Genomic DNA, 18,007 nt, shown 5'->3' on the forward strand with positions numbered 1-18,007 from the left:
GATTATGACCTGAGCTGAAGGCAGACGCTTAACGACCACCCAGCACCCCTAGACTGTTACCTTTAAAAAATAATAATTTGTCAGGTTGATAGTTGGAGTATTATATAGTAATGGGGCTGTCAGCTTTGATTTTTCTCTTCTCTGAACTTGTTACTCTCCAGATCCATTGGCTGACTGGGAACTCCATTGTAAATTCTGGAAAGGATTTTTAAGTCTTACCAGCAAATGTTACTGCTTCTTACACTTTGCCAGAAGAAAAGAGACTAACCCATGCTTTGATTAGATAGATAGGTAGATAGATAGATAGATAGATGAAAGAAAGAAAGAGAAAGAAAGAAAGAGAAAGAAAGAAAGAAAGAAAGAAAGAAAGAAAGAAAGAAAGAAAGAAAGAAAGAAAGAAAAAGAAAAAGAAAGAAAGGGAGGGAGACACAGGGAGAGGTACTGCTTTTGGTAAAATAATAATAATAATGAATTGAGAACAAACAATAGAAAAAAACTTTAAGAGATTATCACTTGTTGGCAAACTGGTGGCATTTTGAAATGTCAGTGAGAAAAAGTTTTTGTTTTTATTTTTTGTTTTGTTTTTATTTTATTTATTTATTTGTCAGAGAGAGTACAAGCAGGAGCAGCAGTAGGCAGAGGGAGAAGCAGGCTCCCCACATAGCAAGGAGCCCGATGCGGGGCTCAATCCCAGCAAGGAGCCCGGTGCGGGGCTCAATCCCAGGACCCCGGGATCATGACCTGAGCTGAAGGCAGCCGCCTAACCGACTGAGCCACCCAGGCATCCTGAAAAAAAGTTTTGACTGAATGAGTCAACAATGACTCCTAAACAAGTTGGCACCTGTAAATCAAAGTATCTGAAATTGAAATGAGAATGTCATTAAATAACAAATGTGGCTTCCGAAGATATTTAATAATATTTAAAATGCAACCAAATTCTATACATCATGAAATTAAAAGGTAATATGCTAATGTATTCAGATTTCAGAATGTTTAAGATATCAGCAAATAATTCACATTTTTTATTTTACCTTTTTTTTTAAGATTTTATTTATTTTTGTGAGAGAGATATCGAGCGAGTATGCAGGAGTGGGGAGGGGGCGGGATGGGGTGGGGTGCAGAGGGAGAAGCACTCTCCACTGAGCAGGGAGCCCGATGCAGGGCTCGATCCCAGGACGCTTAACCAACTGAGCCACTCAGGCGCCCTAATTCACATTTTTTTAAAAACATCGTTAAGAGCAATGTTAATGAGCTTACTGCCTACAGAATAATTCACATTTAAATTAGAAAAAGTCTCAAGAGAAAAAGTTCAAATATAAAATAACTTTTAAATCAAAGTTCAGTTAATTCACAAGCTGTTTTGAGAGGTCATCACTTCTAACCTCTTCCTCCATCTCAGAAGACAACAGCTTTATTTATTTGGATAAAAGTGTGGAGAAGAAATTTTAAGCATTGCCTGAGAGACTAAGATGAGAGGTAATGAAATTTAAAAAATAATAATTTGTACTCAAAACTAAATTTAACAAATTTAAAATAGAAGAATTCTTACCTCTGAAACGGTGAAATTGTAAATAATGAACAAGATCTATCACAGGCAGGAAAAGGGAGGGCAGTTAGTCAATGAAGTGAATAGCTAAATTAACAGATTAATTTGATTCTTATATCAAAAGCCAATTTATATCAAGCTAACAAAGTATCTGTTGTATTACTAAAAACTGTTTTTAAGAAGAGAACTAAAAGGGAAGTGAATTCAGTTTAAAAGCAGTACTGAAGTGTAAAGTTTAGCCAGTGGTATGCTGATAAATGTTTACAGCTGGCTGGCGAGGAGGGAGGAGGTGGTCCTGATTGAAAGCATTTACTGATTTCTGAGGTACAAATACGTTTACCATGGCTGATTTCAAGCTGCAACCGTGATGTCAACTGACTTGTGAAATTCCTCAAACTTTAACAACTGCTCCTTGTGAGCCTGTATTTAGCACACTCGGGAAGTAGAACCCAGAGCAAGACATAACATTTGAGGACTGAATTAGCCGCTGGGCACACCCTGGCAGAGGGCATCTATGGGAGGGGAGCTTCTGGTAACAGAGAAATGGGATGCTGTGTCTATGTGCATTTGTATGTACATTTGTATGTACAAGAGCTTAGTAACAAGTTTTACCTGTAATAGGAAGACAAGAAGGATTAAACCCTAAAAAAACCTTCCTGCACACAAACTTTAATTCTCTTTTCTTAGAAGATTTATTTCATTCCTCAGCACATATTTTAGGTATACTTACATTTATTCTCTGCTCTTTCACCTCCTTAGTGAAAGAGCAGAGATATCAGCAAATAATTCACATTTTTTATTTTACCTTTTTTTTTAAGATTTTTAAGTACTTCACCTTCTGGATTAATTAACTCATCCCAGTTTTCTCCCATAGCATTTTTATGAACCATTTTCATATGCTTAAAGGCCCTCCAAACACCCCAGGCCTTAGAAACAGATTTGACTCACTACACCCACACCCACACACACAAATGATAAGTATGTGAGGTGATGGATATGTTAGCTAACCTTATTGTGGTAACCGTTTCACAATGTATATGTATGTCATCATCATGGTGTAGACCTTAAACATACACAATGTGGTATGTCAATTATATTTCAGTGAAGCTGGGGGAAAAAAAGATTTGAATCCTCTTTGTGAGATAAGATGAAACTCAACTTTTCATGTTTCTTTTGGTGGAGATGTAATTATTAGTGAGCAGCTCAGTCCATGCCAGTGTTATGGTTAAACTGAAGATTGGTAGAAAATAACAATAGAGGAGGCATATAATAATATATTGTTGTATTAGGATAAACCTCCTGTTTCTCACAATTTCTCATTCAGATTGGGCCTACATATGGAAAATTGGGAATTATTTTACTCTGGTTTACTTAATTATATTTAAGGATCCTTTATTCCTATGATTTAAAAATGTTCATCTACAGAATAAATTCTTTGATAGTGATTTCAACTACTTTAAAGTAAAATATTCTTGGTCAAAGATCTATGATGACTGTAACTACCAAGTCATACCAGAGAAATACATGACTTCACTAAGAAAATGAAAGGCTGTTGTTTGCCTGGTCGGGCTGTAAATTAAAGGAAAAGATACGATGGTAGGGCTGAGAAAAAGGACAACTGTCTGAGAAAGCTACCTTATCCCATGTTCTGTCCAGAGAGTAATTTGGGTGATCCAAAAGCTGTACGAATCAGAATAAATATTCATCTGGCCACATAGAAGCAGATCAGTGGTATACAGCAGGATTCTCCCAATGTCCACATTTAGGTACCTGAAATGTCTAGAAGACTTGTATAACAAGAATAATTTATTGAGCATTTATTTGTGCCAGGCACTGTGCTAAGTATGTTTCTTACATTATTCAAGTGACACTCACTATAGTTATATAAAAATAAATAATAATGTTCCTTCTTTACTCTTTCTCTTTTTTAACTGATGAGGAAACACTAAGGCACAGAGTAGTTGACAAACTTGTCCCTGGTCACGTAATCTCTTTAAATTGCAGAGCTGCTCATCAACCTACATTCATAGGTAGGCCACAGGCTCAACACCCCGGCACTCCACCACTCTTCAGTGCTTCTCTTCCTCCCCCTAATCCTAGGCACTTACTCAGCTATATCTTGTAGTCTTAGATTTGAATGTGTACATCCCATCTCACTAAATTATAAATACCTTAAGAGCAGGAGCTTTGTAGTTTGCTTTTTTTAGTCTAGTACACCTGAGTTCATACAGCAGATGTTCAATTAATGTTTGCTAATTATGCTGTCATATACCTATTTGGGATTGTATATAGTTTGCATATAAGTAAATCCATTGGACTTGAAATTGAAAGACCTGGATTCAAGATCTGGTATAGCTATTACATATCCATCCTAGTATTACCTCTTTACATTTTTAAGATAAGATCCATAAACAGTATTAAGTCATAAGTTGGTGTGAGAGTGTCCAAAATATTTGTACTGGGCATGGCCCCTTCTTGAACTGCAGAAACACAATCATGAAATTCTCTTTCAGTGGGTAAGCGTAGTAGTTTCTGAATTGGAAGTATTAGTTGTTAGGGACACCTGGGTGGCTCAATTGGTTAAGCATCTGACTCAGCTCAGCTCAGGTCTTGATCTCAGGGTTGTAAGTTCAAGCCCGGCATTGCACTCCCCGCTGGGTGTGGAGCCTACTTAAAAAAAAAAAGGAGGGGGGTACCTGGGTGGCTCAGTTGTTAGGCGTCTGCCTTCAGCTTAGGTCATGATCCCAGGGTCCTGGGATCGAGCCCCGCATCAGGCTCCCTGCTCGGCGGGAAGCCTGCTTCTCCCTCTCCCACTCCCCCTGCTTGTGTTCCCTCTCTCGCTGTGTCTCTCTCTGTCAAATAAAAAAAGTCTAAAAAAAAAAGTATTAGTTGCTGGGCAGTGATACAAAAAGAATAAAATAACATATTTCGTTAGTTAAGACTAACAGAAAAACGTTAGTTGTTTTCGGTTAGCAATAGTGATTGTATATGGTACCATCAGATTTAAAGGTGATCCTAGTACAGAGTCTGAAGATGCTTCAAGTAGTTAGACAAGATTGAACTGCTCTGAGGCAAGAGGATAAGCCTTGGCTACTGGCTCAGGAGATAGGCTGCAAAAGGCAATGAGTCACTGATGTGTGCATGTTGTAATTTAATACCTGCTCTGGCCTAATTTTTTAATATATGTAAAAAAAAGATTTATGTAATTTGGAAGGTATTAATCTGGACTCCTTTAGATTCTTCTCCAACTTTTCTGCTTATGTCCTTGGTGATTTTTGCTCAAAGAGATTCTTCAGTCTCTTTTTTTAAAGATTTTATTTATTTGTCAGAGAGAGAGAGAGAGAGCGAGCAAAGCAGGGGGAGCGGCAGGCAGAGGAAGAAGCAGGCTCCCTGCTGAGCAAGGAGCCCGATGCAGGACTTGATTCCAACACCCTGGGATCATGACCCTGAGGCGAAGGCAGACGCTTAACCAACTGAGCCACACAGGCGTCCTCCCTTCAGTCTCTTTAGAGTCATACACATTGTAGGTATTTTTATCCCATAAAGGACATTGGTTCTTCAAGTGGATTTTTTGCTTGCTATGTCTATAGGTGTCGCTATGGGTAGGTTCCTGATTCCTAGAGAATAGAGGATATTTTGGTCTTTTTTTACCTGGAGGGCCACAGATTTGTTTTGATTTCCACTTTGCTAAGTATTCAAGCCCCTCTGAAAAGTCACCTATATATTGGAGATTTTTAAATCGACGATTTTTCATTCAAGCTTTTTTCTTCTGATTCCTGTATTTTATGTTTGAGCCCATTTAAAAAAGAGAAGACAAGGTTCCATTTACTTTAGCTAGATACCCAGAAGATTGTTTGAAAATTCCTGAAGTCTATTTATAACATTTCCTATAATTGATCTTTATTTTGTTTACAACTTTGAATCTTTGGCCATTAATCTCTAAGAGAAAGTCTTCTGAAATGGCCTTATGTGGTGTTTTGTCTATTTTTCTTGCCTTCTAAAGACTATTAAAATGTTTTAATTTATTATTATTATTATTATTATTATTATTATTATTATTTTGAAGAGCTGGGTTGTTTAAATGTTCTCCTGGTCTTTTTTTACCCTACTGCTCTTAACCATTTTTTTCCCCATCTGAGGGACTAACAATTAAGTGAACTAGTTGGAACAGGACTGATAATTCAGGTCAGTAAGTATCTAACAAAATCCTAAATTATGCAGCAAATTTCTGTGTTCTTGGGTTAAAGAAATTCCTTGAAACTCAACTCTAGACCAGGGTTTAAATTCAGCTTCTATAGAGCCTTGCGGTTTAGCAATTTGATGTTGTTTGGGGCAACGTGGCCAGTCCCTTTCTGCAAAAAGTCCTGCGGAAATCATTTAGGGGGTCAGGGGAAGGAGCAGAAGGGATTGAAGGGGTGAAGTGAGTGGTGAAGATAAAACTGAAAGAGATACAAGGTATCTCAGTAGGTAAGAGAGTCAAATTGAGAGATGAGATCTTGGATTCAGCCTTTTGTTTTGAGGTCACAGTTTACTAATTAAAGAGGCTAACTAATGAGTGTTTGATATTATATCTCTTAATTTTTATAGAGCTCCCCTTAACTGTATTAGTTATTTATTTTGACATGTACAAAGATCACCATAATGACCACTGTTATTCTGAATTTTTTTGAAAACATCATTTATTCTTCTAAGTGCAATAATTAGGATTATAGTGCAATACAAATAGAAAGCAGACATTTTTCCAGGAGGAGGGTCCAGCTTTGATATATACAGGCCTGTAACAAGTTGGTCAAAAGTGTGTGCTCTGAAAAACAGCTTGGTTCCTCAAGCGAGCAGAGTTCAGGACAGTGCTGTATAATCAATAATCTAATAGTCATTGATCCTGTGTTATGGACTAAGCACCGTGACTCACAAATTGACAGGATTGAGTGTCCCCTTAAAAGTTTTGTAGGGCTTCCAAGGCTAAGTTTGACTAATTACTTTTGTGTAAATTTGTTGCCAGTTTAACAGGCCTCCAATCATTAGTCTTTGGGGCCTCTTGATTGGTCTGGAGACTTACTAAATTTATGCCTTTATCTGTTCTTTCTGGACCACTTCCCTATACATTCAGCGACACAAGACAATTCAAGACAAAGGAAAAATACATGAGACAACACTTTGTATGAATTGTCAAGCAAAAGAAGGCAAAGCAAGCAGCAAAAGCATAAAGAGGCTAAGAGCAAAAATATTTACTGAATGGTACACCTCCAAACCAGAAGTTCTAATAACCTTATACAAAAATTAGGTCTAATTACTTATCAAATGAGTACTCTTCCAAAACTAAAGGTTGAATTGTCCTATACAAAGACTTAGAACTGATGACCTTATATGAAGACCTAGGTATTTGTAATATAAAGACCTATTGGGTCTTTTTTTTTTTTTTTTTTTTAAAGATTTTATTTATTTATTTGAGAGAGAGAATGAGAGAGAGAGCATGAGAGGGGGGAGGGTCAGAGGGAGAAGCAGACACCCTGCCGAGCAGGGAGCCCGATGCGGGACTCGATCCAGGGACTCCAGGATCATGACCTGAGCCGAAGGCAGTCGCTTAACCAACTGAGCCACCCAGGCGCCCGACCTATTGGGTCTTTATAACAAAAATCCTAGGATAAATGAATCAGTGACAAGAGCTCAATGAAACAAATCAGAACTTAAATCAGATAATTGTTGAGGCCTATTCAACTGGAAATAAATTTGAAGGACAAATGGGATTTTGGAACAAGGGACAAGGAGAATTCACCTTAGTCTGAGGTGACTGCTGCGAAGTGAGGGACTTCCAGAACTGTCAAAGGATGAGACCATCACTCAAAATCTAATACAAAAACCAAAACTGAATTTTTTTTTTTTTAAAGATTTTATTTATTTATTTGAGACAGAATGAGAGAGAGAGAGAGAGCACATGAGAGGGGGGAGGGTCAGAGGGAGAAGCAGGCTCCCTGCCGAGCAGGGAGCCCGATGCAGGACTCGATCCAGGGACTCCAGGATCATGACCTGAGCCGAAGGCAGTCGCTTAACCAACTGAGCCACCCAGGCGCCCCCCAAAACTGAATTTATTGCTTTATTAAGTACAAGAGATATGCTGGTGAGGCTTAGTCTCACTGAGCAAAGCAAACTAACAATTATATATAAGGTTTAGGAATTTGTTTTGAAGTTATGTGGTTTACAGAGGCAGGAATGGGTTGATGTTGGTTTTAAAATTTTTGTTGTTGAATACAGAAGTATTTTTTTTTTAAGATTTTATTTATTTATTTGAGAGAGAGAGCATGAGAGGGGGGAGGGTCAGAGGGAGAAGCAGACCCCCTGCTGAGCAGGGAGCCCGATGCGGGACTCGATCCCCGGTCTCCAGGATCATGACTTGAGCCGAAGGCAGTCGTTTAACCAACTGAGCCACCCAGGCGCCCCCAGAAGTATGTTTTTTGCTGGCTATAGAGGTGAGAAATGGGTTGACATCAGCCTTAGTGAATTTTCTGGAGTGAGTCTTGCACTACTTAACTGACTTTTAAAGTATGAGGCTGTCACTGATCGGTTGACGTTCAGTGGGCTGTTGATTGGAGTTGTACTTTGTTAGATGGGTTTAAAACAAGTTCTAAACTGTGTTTAGTTGTTATCTGAAACTGAAATTAGAACTGAAATTGATTGATTAAGTGGTTAAAAACCAGCTCAGGTATTTACTGGCTCTAAGGCTTTAGAACAGTTAGTCTCTTCCTGGGAGTTTGGGAGTTTTTTTCACATATTTGTAATGGAGGTGCTCATACATTTACCATTATATTGCTAATAACATTATTTTATATAAGTTTTTATTCTGACATAATCAACACATGTATTTATATATTCCATGTATTTGTAATATTAATAGCTATTAATATGTTATCATATTAATATGCCATAAATTGAGTAACTGTTTTCCTGCTGTTGAGCATTTGGATTTTTTCTCAGTTTTTCACTGTCACTCATCGTAGTGCTATAACATCTTTTTGAATAATTTCCTGGAGGATATAGCCCCCAAAGGGAAGTTAACAAAGGTTATAATGTTTTTGATGACTAAGAAAAATATATGTGATCATTGGTGGGATATGCACAGCATAGGTCCCATTATTTGCCCCATTTGCTGACTGGAATTAATTCATTAAAAAAAGTATTTATGACTTCAAATATTTTTATCTGAACAAATTAGGATAATTTATATATTTTTTTATCTCTACCTGTATGTATGAACAAATCAAGATTCAGCATTGTGGAAAAACTGATGACTTTGACATAAGGACTGAGATTCCTAGAATTCCATACATTTTAAATATAAAGCAAATTATCTTGGGAGGGGATGGGGCGGGTGGGTGTGCTGTAGCTGGCTTCTACCAGTTCATGAGAGCTAATTAGTAAATGGTCAGGAATTATAGAAGCCAACTATTAAATTGCTAGTAGCTTGAAATCAGCCATGATGGGCATATTTACACCACAGAAATGGTCAAATGCTACAAAATCAGGGCATTTTGTTGTTCTGGGAGAGCAAGTTTACCAGCACATCTCTGGATGGGAGCATTAAGCAGAGAACTTGGGAATTTGATACTGCCGATAGATGGATAGCTAGAATATAGATTACTGATTTCAGAAAATAAGATTTCATATTTGATCCTATGCTACACATGGTCCTTAATATATCTCCCTAAGTCGGAAGATGCCCAGTGAAAAACACCAAAAAATGAAACTAAAATTCTCCAAGAAAAATGCAAAATATAGCCAAATCCACATACTTGGTTTCATTTATCCTGGTTCATGAACCTCTGTTTTTCAAAAATTGCTTCCTAGCTAATCTCTGTTTTCAAAATAACATATTTTAGGTAGAAATGTTCTGAATTATAAAATTATTATGTTTCATTTTGACAAAAATGGGCATCTTTTAAAGGCAGTGGACTGTTTAAGATAGTGGATAGGGATATTTTTTTTTTTAAGATTTTATTTTTAAGTAATGTCTATACCTGAAGTGGGGCTCGAACTCACAGCCCCCCAAGATCAAGAGTCACATGCTGTACTGACTGAGCCAGCCACGTGCCCCAGCGGTATTTTTAAACTCTCCTCTCCAAAAGAATCTCTCCTTTCCCCAGAAAATACACACACACACTAAATAAATAAATAAATTAAATTAAATTTAAAAAATCCGTAGTGCAAACCCAGAAGTGCCCCTGGTTTCAGGAGAGAAGATGTGAGCCAAGGATTTTGTATTCAGCAAAACTGACTTTCAAATAGAAAGTCACAACTGTTATAACTGGTCACAAACTTATCAACACGTAAGGATGCAAAGAATATTGTTTTTATGAGCCCTTAATGACAAAGCTACTGACAAATGAACTTCAGATAAGCAAAGATGACATAATTTCACCAAAGGAGAGATAATCATAAACTGTGTGCCTTCTGATAGAAGAGCACTCCGCCAAAAAAATATGACCTGAAATCAAGGCTCTGTACCCAGCTGCCAATTTGCAGAAAATCCAGAGGACAGAAGAGCATGTTGAACTGCCTGTGAATATGCAGTCAGCAAGGTCCGGGTTATAGGAATCTTTACAGGTCAAAGTCCTAGGTTCTTTAATAGATAAACTGTAAGGGAAAAGAAGAAATGGAGGAAGAACCTAGAGATTAAAAGAGAATTAAGAGACATATCAACAAAGGCGCCTGGGTGGTTCAATCAGTTGGGTGTCTGACTTTGGCTCAGGTCATGATTTCAGGGTCCCGGGTTTGAGCCCCACATTGGGCTGCCCGCTCAGTGCTGAGTCTGCTTCTCTCCCTCTGCTCTCCTACCTCATGCTCTCTCTCTCAAATAAATAAACAAAATCTTTTTTAAAAAGGCATATCAACACATTTTAATAAGCAAGACTAAAATAAAGATTCAGTTAGAAGCTCAGAAGGTATAAAACTTTTAGAAAGACCATTTAAAGATAGCTAATTTCATAAAAACTACTGGTTTTTTTCTCAATTTCCTACATTTTTTCAGAAACTAAAATTTGAAGTATCTCTTAATTATATAAAAGCATGCTTTTAGGGGCGCCTGTGTGGCTCAGTCGTTAAGCGTCTGCCTTTGGCTCAGGTCTTGATCTCGGGGTCCTGGGATCGAGCCCCTCATGGGGCTCCTGGCTCAGTGGGAAGCCTGCTTCTCCCTCTCCCAGTCCCCCTGCTTGTGTTCCCTCTCTCGCTGTGTCTCTCTCTGTCAAATAAATAAAATCTTATAAATAAATAAATAATTAAAAAAACCAAGCTTTTAGGGGCACCTGGGTGGCACAGTCGTTAAGCATCTGCCTTCGGCTCAGGTCATGATCTCGGGGTCCTGAGATTGAGCCCCTCATCGGGCTCCTGGCTCAGCGGGAAGCCTGCTTCTCCCTCTCCCACTCCCCCTGCTTGTGTTCCCTCTCTTGCTGTGTCTCTGTCAAATAAATAAAATCTTATAAATAATAAATAAATAAATAAATAAATAAATAAATGCAAGCATGCTTTTAGGGGCGCCTGGGTGGCACAGTCGGTTAAGTGTTCAACTCTTGGTTTTAGCTCAGGTCATGATCTCAGGGTCCTGAGATCAAGCCCCACGTCTGGCTCCGTGCTCAGCAGAGTCTGCTTGGGAATCTTTCTCCCTCTTCCTGTGCCCTTCCACTCGTGCTTTCTCTCTCTCTTTCATTCTCTCTAAAATAAATAATGTTTTTTTTAAAAAAGCATGCTTTTAGCAGACGTCAGACTGTAAACTACAGTGCATGTTTGATGCTCCTGTTGAGCCAGTGCAGCAGGGGTTTTGAAGTAGCCCAGGTTTAAATGCTAGCTGTTCCATCTCTTTGTGCCTTTGGCCAAGTCCTTAGTGTCAGGTGGCGGGGCTTTTTAGATTATCTCTTCTGAAAAGCATCATAAATTATAACCTGTCTCTTGGCTGTTTCAGGAATGCATGAAATATCATGTGTATAATTCCTGGCACTGTGGTTGGCATATAATAAGCACTTAAAGGAAAACTACTATTACTTTGGTTTCAAGAGGTCTGGGGTGGGGCCCAAGAATTCTATACTTTTAAAAGTTTCCCAAATAATTCTAATGATTGTTCTAATTTTGGAAACGCAGTCCCTGATAAAATCCAGTCCTTCTGCATGTGAACAAATATTCAGCTTCAAGGATGTTTATCAATGCATTTCTTAGAATAATAGAAAAACTGGAAAACATCTAGGATAATGGCAAAATAAACTATGGTCTATCCATTTGCTAAAATATGTGGCCATTAAATTAAAAATCAGATAGCTAACACAGCACTAACTATGTGCAGGCACCCTTCCAGAGATGCCTTATACATATCTCACTTAGTAGTCCTGTGAGGTGGGTTCCATTAATATCCGTACCTGACAGATGAGGAAACTAAAAATGTACATGGTATTACAAATAAGTTTTGAAATGGAAACATTTCTAAACTATCAATAATATTTTTTTATGGGTGCCTGGGTGGCTCAGTCGTTAAGCGTCTGCCTTTGGCTCAGGTCATGATCCCAGGGTCCTGGGATCGAGCCCCACATTGGGCTCCCTGCTCAGCGGAAGGTCTGCTTCTCCCTCTCTCTCTACCCCTCCCCCTGCTTATATTCCCTCTCTCGCTGTGTCTCTGTCAAATAAATAAATAAAATCTTTAAAAAATAATAATAATTTTTTATGATAAAGAATGTGGCCTTGTTAGAGGACAGATTGAATTAGCTTTCTATCAGAGTATTTTGAAATCATCATACGATGAAGTGATCAAATCATTTGCAGCCAAAAACAGTAGGAAAAAAATTATTACAAAGATATGTTAGTTTTTTTTCTGGATTTGTGTGTTTGCATATTCGTCAGCTTTTTATTAATTTGTAATTTGTTATTTTTCTCATTCTAAATAAATGTTCACTTTCAAGCCCAATTATGTATTCTTTTTCCTATTGAGCCCTCCCCCCAACAGATTTTATAAGCTTTGGGCCCCATAAAACCTGGATTCCTACCCGCCTGCATACCGTGTATATATACTGAGAGCCTCTGAAGAAGAGAATGGGACAAATGTAATAGAGGAAAAATATTTAAAGAGATGATAAAACTTTCCTCAAATAAAACTTGAGTCTTCATAAAAAGTTGTCCCCAAATTGCCAAGATGAATGCACGCCACCAAGAGATAAGAGACGGAGGTGCCCTCAAACAGGCTTAATGGCTCTATGTGACTACAATGAGTTTTGGGGCAGCTTTCTCTTTTCACTTAGTGGGAACAGGAAGGATGATCTCATAGGGAAGAGATTGCTCAGAAACTTTCAAAGGTTTTATGTTTGCTTTTATAATTCTACAGTGTGGTGTAGAACTCTATTCAAATGATAATAATAGTGTTTAATTGGTTTCAATATAAAGCCCAGGGAGGCCATTTAAAGTCCCCTTATCAATCCTTTCTTCTTATTGTTTCTTAGAGTCTGATATTTCTTGTTCGGGATTGGAGTTTCCCATACGAATTTTCATATGGAGCTGAAGGTGGCTCCAAATTCTTGGAGAAACGCCTCAAGGTTTGTTAGATATTTAGGTGCATGAAATTTCACCAATAGTGAATAGAATTATTTTTGTTGCAATGATTTGCGGAATGGATACTTATTAGATATAATCTTATTTGACCCTTCTAGTGTCTCTACGAACAAAGATTGGTATTTAATACAATACTTTCAGAGTTACAGTTTTAAATATTATCAATAATTATGATACAGATAATTCTTTTGTAGATATTTACAAAACAGTGATTTATTCCTAACGATAAACCTGTTAATTTGAATAATTAAGTCCATTCAAGGCTGACAGTACAAAAATCTGGAGTCATGTTTTAGTAAAGGTTTAAAAGTCAATTTAACAGAAATATCTAATTTTGAAATCCCCAAAGTCAGTCTTAGAACATTTTGCTAATAGTTCACAGAAGTGAAATTAGAGGATTCTCCATTTTCAATGTCAGGATAGTTCAATATTGAATGAATTGCTTACAATGGACAGATATCACAACAAATAACTATTGAGAAAAATTTTTAAATCAAGATTAAATAAGGTTTCTTGATAATCAGGATCTCTCAGCTTATCTTTTTAGGTTTATAATTACTTTTAGGGTAGTTGTACTATTAACTAACTGTGAAATACATTTGAAAAAATGGGGACAATTTAGCTTATAAATACCCAATTATTCAGATGCCTTTCTAGAATTTAAATGTATACCTACCAGGTGACAAGAGGCTGTCGAGTATCTCCTGAAAAGAAGGTAGGAATATCTTATGATGTATTCATGTTTCCTATGAGTACTTGAATTAAAAGTGGAATTTGTAAGAACTAGCTAGAATAAAACCCCATTAATTTGTACTAAAAAAATGGGAAGGCCCATCTGAGTTAGCATAAGAGTAAACATTTGTTAATTCTAAAAATAATGCCATATGTATGCTATACTTAGATATGGCCGTTCACCCAACACTTTATTTTTTCTTTAGTACCAGTCCTATCATGTCATTTTTATCATTGTGGGACCAGACGTAGCAAATAGAAGATGTCACAGAATTCTTTTGGAGTTCAGTTTATGATGAAAGTAGTTTAAACTTTAGAATGATTTGCTGCAGGTCTCAGGGAACCAGCACGAAGAACTACAGAACGTTCGAAAACACATCCATTCCTGTTTCACCAAAATTTCCTGTTTTCTGCTACCTCATCCTGGCTTAAAAGTAGCTACCAATCCAAACTTTGATGGAAAACTGAAAGGTTTGTCCTTTTTTTTTTTTTAAAGATTTTATTTATTTATTTTGTCTTTTAATGAATATGTTTACATTACTTATCCTGGTTATAAAATTGTCATTTTATCTACTGAGCTTACAGCTGCTAATTTAGGTTATCCACTTATGTGAGGCTGATGATTAAAAATTCTCAAGAGAACTGGAAGTCCTGGGCTGGTGCCGGAGCACACCCCCTTGATGAACTGTAGGATTCTATGGGTACTGAATACATACACGGAGAAAATAGGCAAAATCCTGTGTTCACCTGGGAGGCAGTGACTCTCCCCTTTTCACAGAGGTTCCTGCTCACCTCTGTGCATTGAGAAATGCTCCTTAATGTCTTCCTGTTAAATTTTCCTTACTTACATTAGAGGAGAAAAATAGATGTCTATATTATTCAAATGCTATAAGTTATATAATTATTGTTATAAGTTATATAACTAGAGATCAAAAGAAACATTGCATAGTTCTGAACTCAAGCTCTTTAAAAAAGCTACTGAAGAATTTAATTATAAATTATTAAAAGCTTCACTAAAAATGAAATCTTCTGAATGAGGACCAGTTTCTGAAAAACCCAAAAGCACTAGAGTGTTTTTGAAATAATGTATACTAATAGTATAATAATAGTGTTTGCTTGTCAAACAGAGGCATTACTAACATTTTAAGATTCCAAAGCAACCCAACTTGTTAGAAAAAGGGATGGGATGGGGTGGACGTAGGGGTCGGAAGAAACAGAAGTATTTCCTCATAAATAATCACCAGGTCTTTAGATATTTGCTTTGTAATTAATACAAAGTAGTACAAAGACATTTCTGACTTTTTTTACTTATAAACCTGGCAGTGAGTACCCGCGCCACTGAGCTCCGACATTTAACTTACTGTGGTCATTCTGCATTGTGCCAGGGTTGGTGAGGCAGGGCCGTAACAAGCTTTCCAGCACAGCTCTTCGCAAAGGGCCTTAACATTCCTCTTAAAAAAGAACAACGTAACATCTATCCACCTTTATGGAACTGGCAGGTTTGAAAAGCAAACCTATTTTTTCCCCCTGTATCCATGGCATTTATACTCAGATGCCCTCTATTCAACTATGACATATCATAAATAGAATCCCAAGTATCTCAATCATCAGCATTATTTCTTCCATTTTATATAAACAGAACAGATAGCAGTAGGTACATATTAATGCATGAACGGCAGGATTCTTTCATTTCACTATCACTTACGAATTCCAGCCCACCAGTGAGCACAGACCTCTTGATACTGTGTAGGTACCTAATGCCTTCAGTGGGTTTTGAGTAAATGACATAAAGAGAGGGCTCCCACAAGGCCCCTCTTTCTTCTCTGGAGTTGGGGAGTCGTAACCAGGCCGGGAGGGGCAGGCCTTCAACAACAGTCCTTTACTGGGACAATGAGTACTCTGGCTGTTCCGTCCTTGTAGTGTACAGCTACGGTTCTTAAATTAACTGACACATTGTGCAGTGAAAGAGCTCAGGGAGAGAATTTAAGACAAATCACACAGATATAGAACTGCATTTTTTAATGGATTTGTTTCCCATCAAATTTTACTCACATGTCTAAACATATATTAACCCACACAACTGCTTTACAGGCACCCCAAAATTATGAGTTTACCAAAGTGGTTAGCCTGAGAGAAAAAGAAATGAAAAGCAGCTTCAGGTGCCCATCAAAGTTGCATTTTGATGAGGCTTTATAGGACTCCTGCTGTATCTCTGTGTTTGCCAAAATGTTCTACTTAGTCTCAGTTTCTCCTTGGGCAGTTTCGAAAGTCAGCTGTCCACATTGTTTTTCCATCCCATTTTGAATCTTATAAGTTGATGTGGTTTGTATCCAGGATGTCTTGTCCACTGGCTGTCCTGTTTTCCAGAGGGTTGGCATCTGAATAACTTTCTTCCTCTAGGGAAGAAATGTCTCTGAATAAACAATTGTGCAAAAATTGTTCTTTGATGATAATTCTCACATACTCTTTCACAGACTTGTAGAAATAACTTTCTAGCTCACTGCCAAATTGTTATAATTACTATATTGTTCATGGTCCTTCACATTATTGAAATTGTCTTACCATTTCCCATATTATATGAAACTTATAATACTGTGATTCAAATTAACTATTGATTTAATGACATCCCACATAGGAAATCAAAAGGATCAGGTTCATTCATGCTACATTCAACCAGTTCTTTCTAAGTGCCCAATGAATACCTCTTTTAGCATAGTGAATCTTTTAACTAACAAGGAGTTACCTTTCTTTTTGAGGTTGCTCTCTGTTATAGTACCACATGTAGAATGACCAGTAACCACATCATAAATTGTGGAGATACTTCCTTAGCAGCTTCAGTTAGGCTTCAGGAAGCATAGCCAAACACCATTGCAAGGTAATTATTTTTAAAAAGGTGTTTCTGATGAAGGTAATCCTGAGAAAATATCTTCTTGGTTGATTTACACAGCAGTGCTAAACCAGTGCATCTGCCCTGCAGAGTTCTTAGAAAGAATGTTATCATGTCCCCAATGATTGTGACAGATTAACCACTTTGGCCCAGCCCCTGAATTCCTAGCAAAGTTTTACTCTTGTGGCAAAAATTATTTGAAGAAATGATGGAAACATAACATCATCCCGAATAATCATCTACCCACACGTTTATTTGAACTCTTGCAGTGGGCCAGAGCTAGTTAGTGCACCTCTGTAAATTGATCTGGTCTGCAGATGTTCTGGGTCATGTGTTTACTGTGCTGAACTAATATTGTTAGCAAGAGCTCACCACCTGTGTATGTTATGAATATTCGGTTCGTACTTTCTGAATCCAAAATTGGAAGTCTCAGTGAGAACAAAGACTGTGGCTCATGCCACCTTCAGAACACATTTTTAATCCAAATATGTGGTTATATCCTGGTTACGTTAATGATAATTACCACACTTGCTGGTGCATTAGATACACAGGTGTATCTTATTCCATTCCAGTTCCATTCCAATAAGGGAATGGGAGGGTGGAATTTAAATACGTGTGTGGAAGTGATTTTAAAGTCGTTTTATAATGAGAAAGGTTTTTGTTTTATACGGAAATTCAGGAAGAATTCATACATTCTAGATATATAATAATATTCTACAAATGCTGGGGTGCCTGGGTGGCTCAGATGGTTAAGCGTCTGCCTTCGGCTCGGGTCATGATCCCAGGGTCCTGGGATCGAGCCCCGCATCGGGCTCCCTGCTCAAGTGGGGAGCCTGCTTCTCCCTCTCCCTCTGCTATTCTCTCCACTTGTGCTCTCTGGCTCTATCTCTCTGTCAAATAAATAAATAAAATCTTAAAAAAAAAAAAAAAAAAAAATATTCTACAAATGCTAAAAAAAACCCATAAAGTCATATAGCAAAAAAGAAACCTATTAATATCAGTGAATACAGATGCACAGCAGGCAGCAAAACAGAACACGGAACGTGGTAACATAACACAACACCAGTAGTATTAGTGCATATTGCTAACTAGAAAACCAACCACAATGAGAAATTTGAATAAATCAAAATACAATACAAAGCAAAATTTTCAGTAAAAATTGGTACAATGCAAACAGCAAATACATTTAAATAAACTCCTCTACAAGTACTCATAAAAGATGGGCACTAAAATTTCAGAGGTGTACAAAACATGAAGTAAAATAA

At 37.5% G+C, this 18,007-nt stretch overlaps 1 protein-coding gene across 3 annotated transcripts in view; it reads left to right on the forward strand.

Moving 5' to 3' along the window:
- Positions 1–18,007, forward strand: part of ATL1 (atlastin GTPase 1) — an 81,544-nt gene that overhangs the window by 54,241 nt on the left and 9,296 nt on the right. For all 3 annotated transcript variants that reach the window (XM_036110784.2, XM_036110770.2, XM_036110774.2), the window contains exons 8-9: positions 13,015–13,107; positions 14,188–14,326. In XM_036110784.2, the coding sequence (XP_035966677.1) occupies positions 13,015–13,107; positions 14,188–14,326 (232 nt within the window). The remainder of the gene's footprint in view (positions 1–13,014; positions 13,108–14,187; positions 14,327–18,007) is intronic.

The sequence above is a fragment of the Halichoerus grypus genome, chromosome 8, assembly GCF_964656455.1.
Source record: "Halichoerus grypus chromosome 8, mHalGry1.hap1.1, whole genome shotgun sequence".
NCBI lineage: Eukaryota > Metazoa > Chordata > Mammalia > Carnivora > Phocidae > Halichoerus > Halichoerus grypus.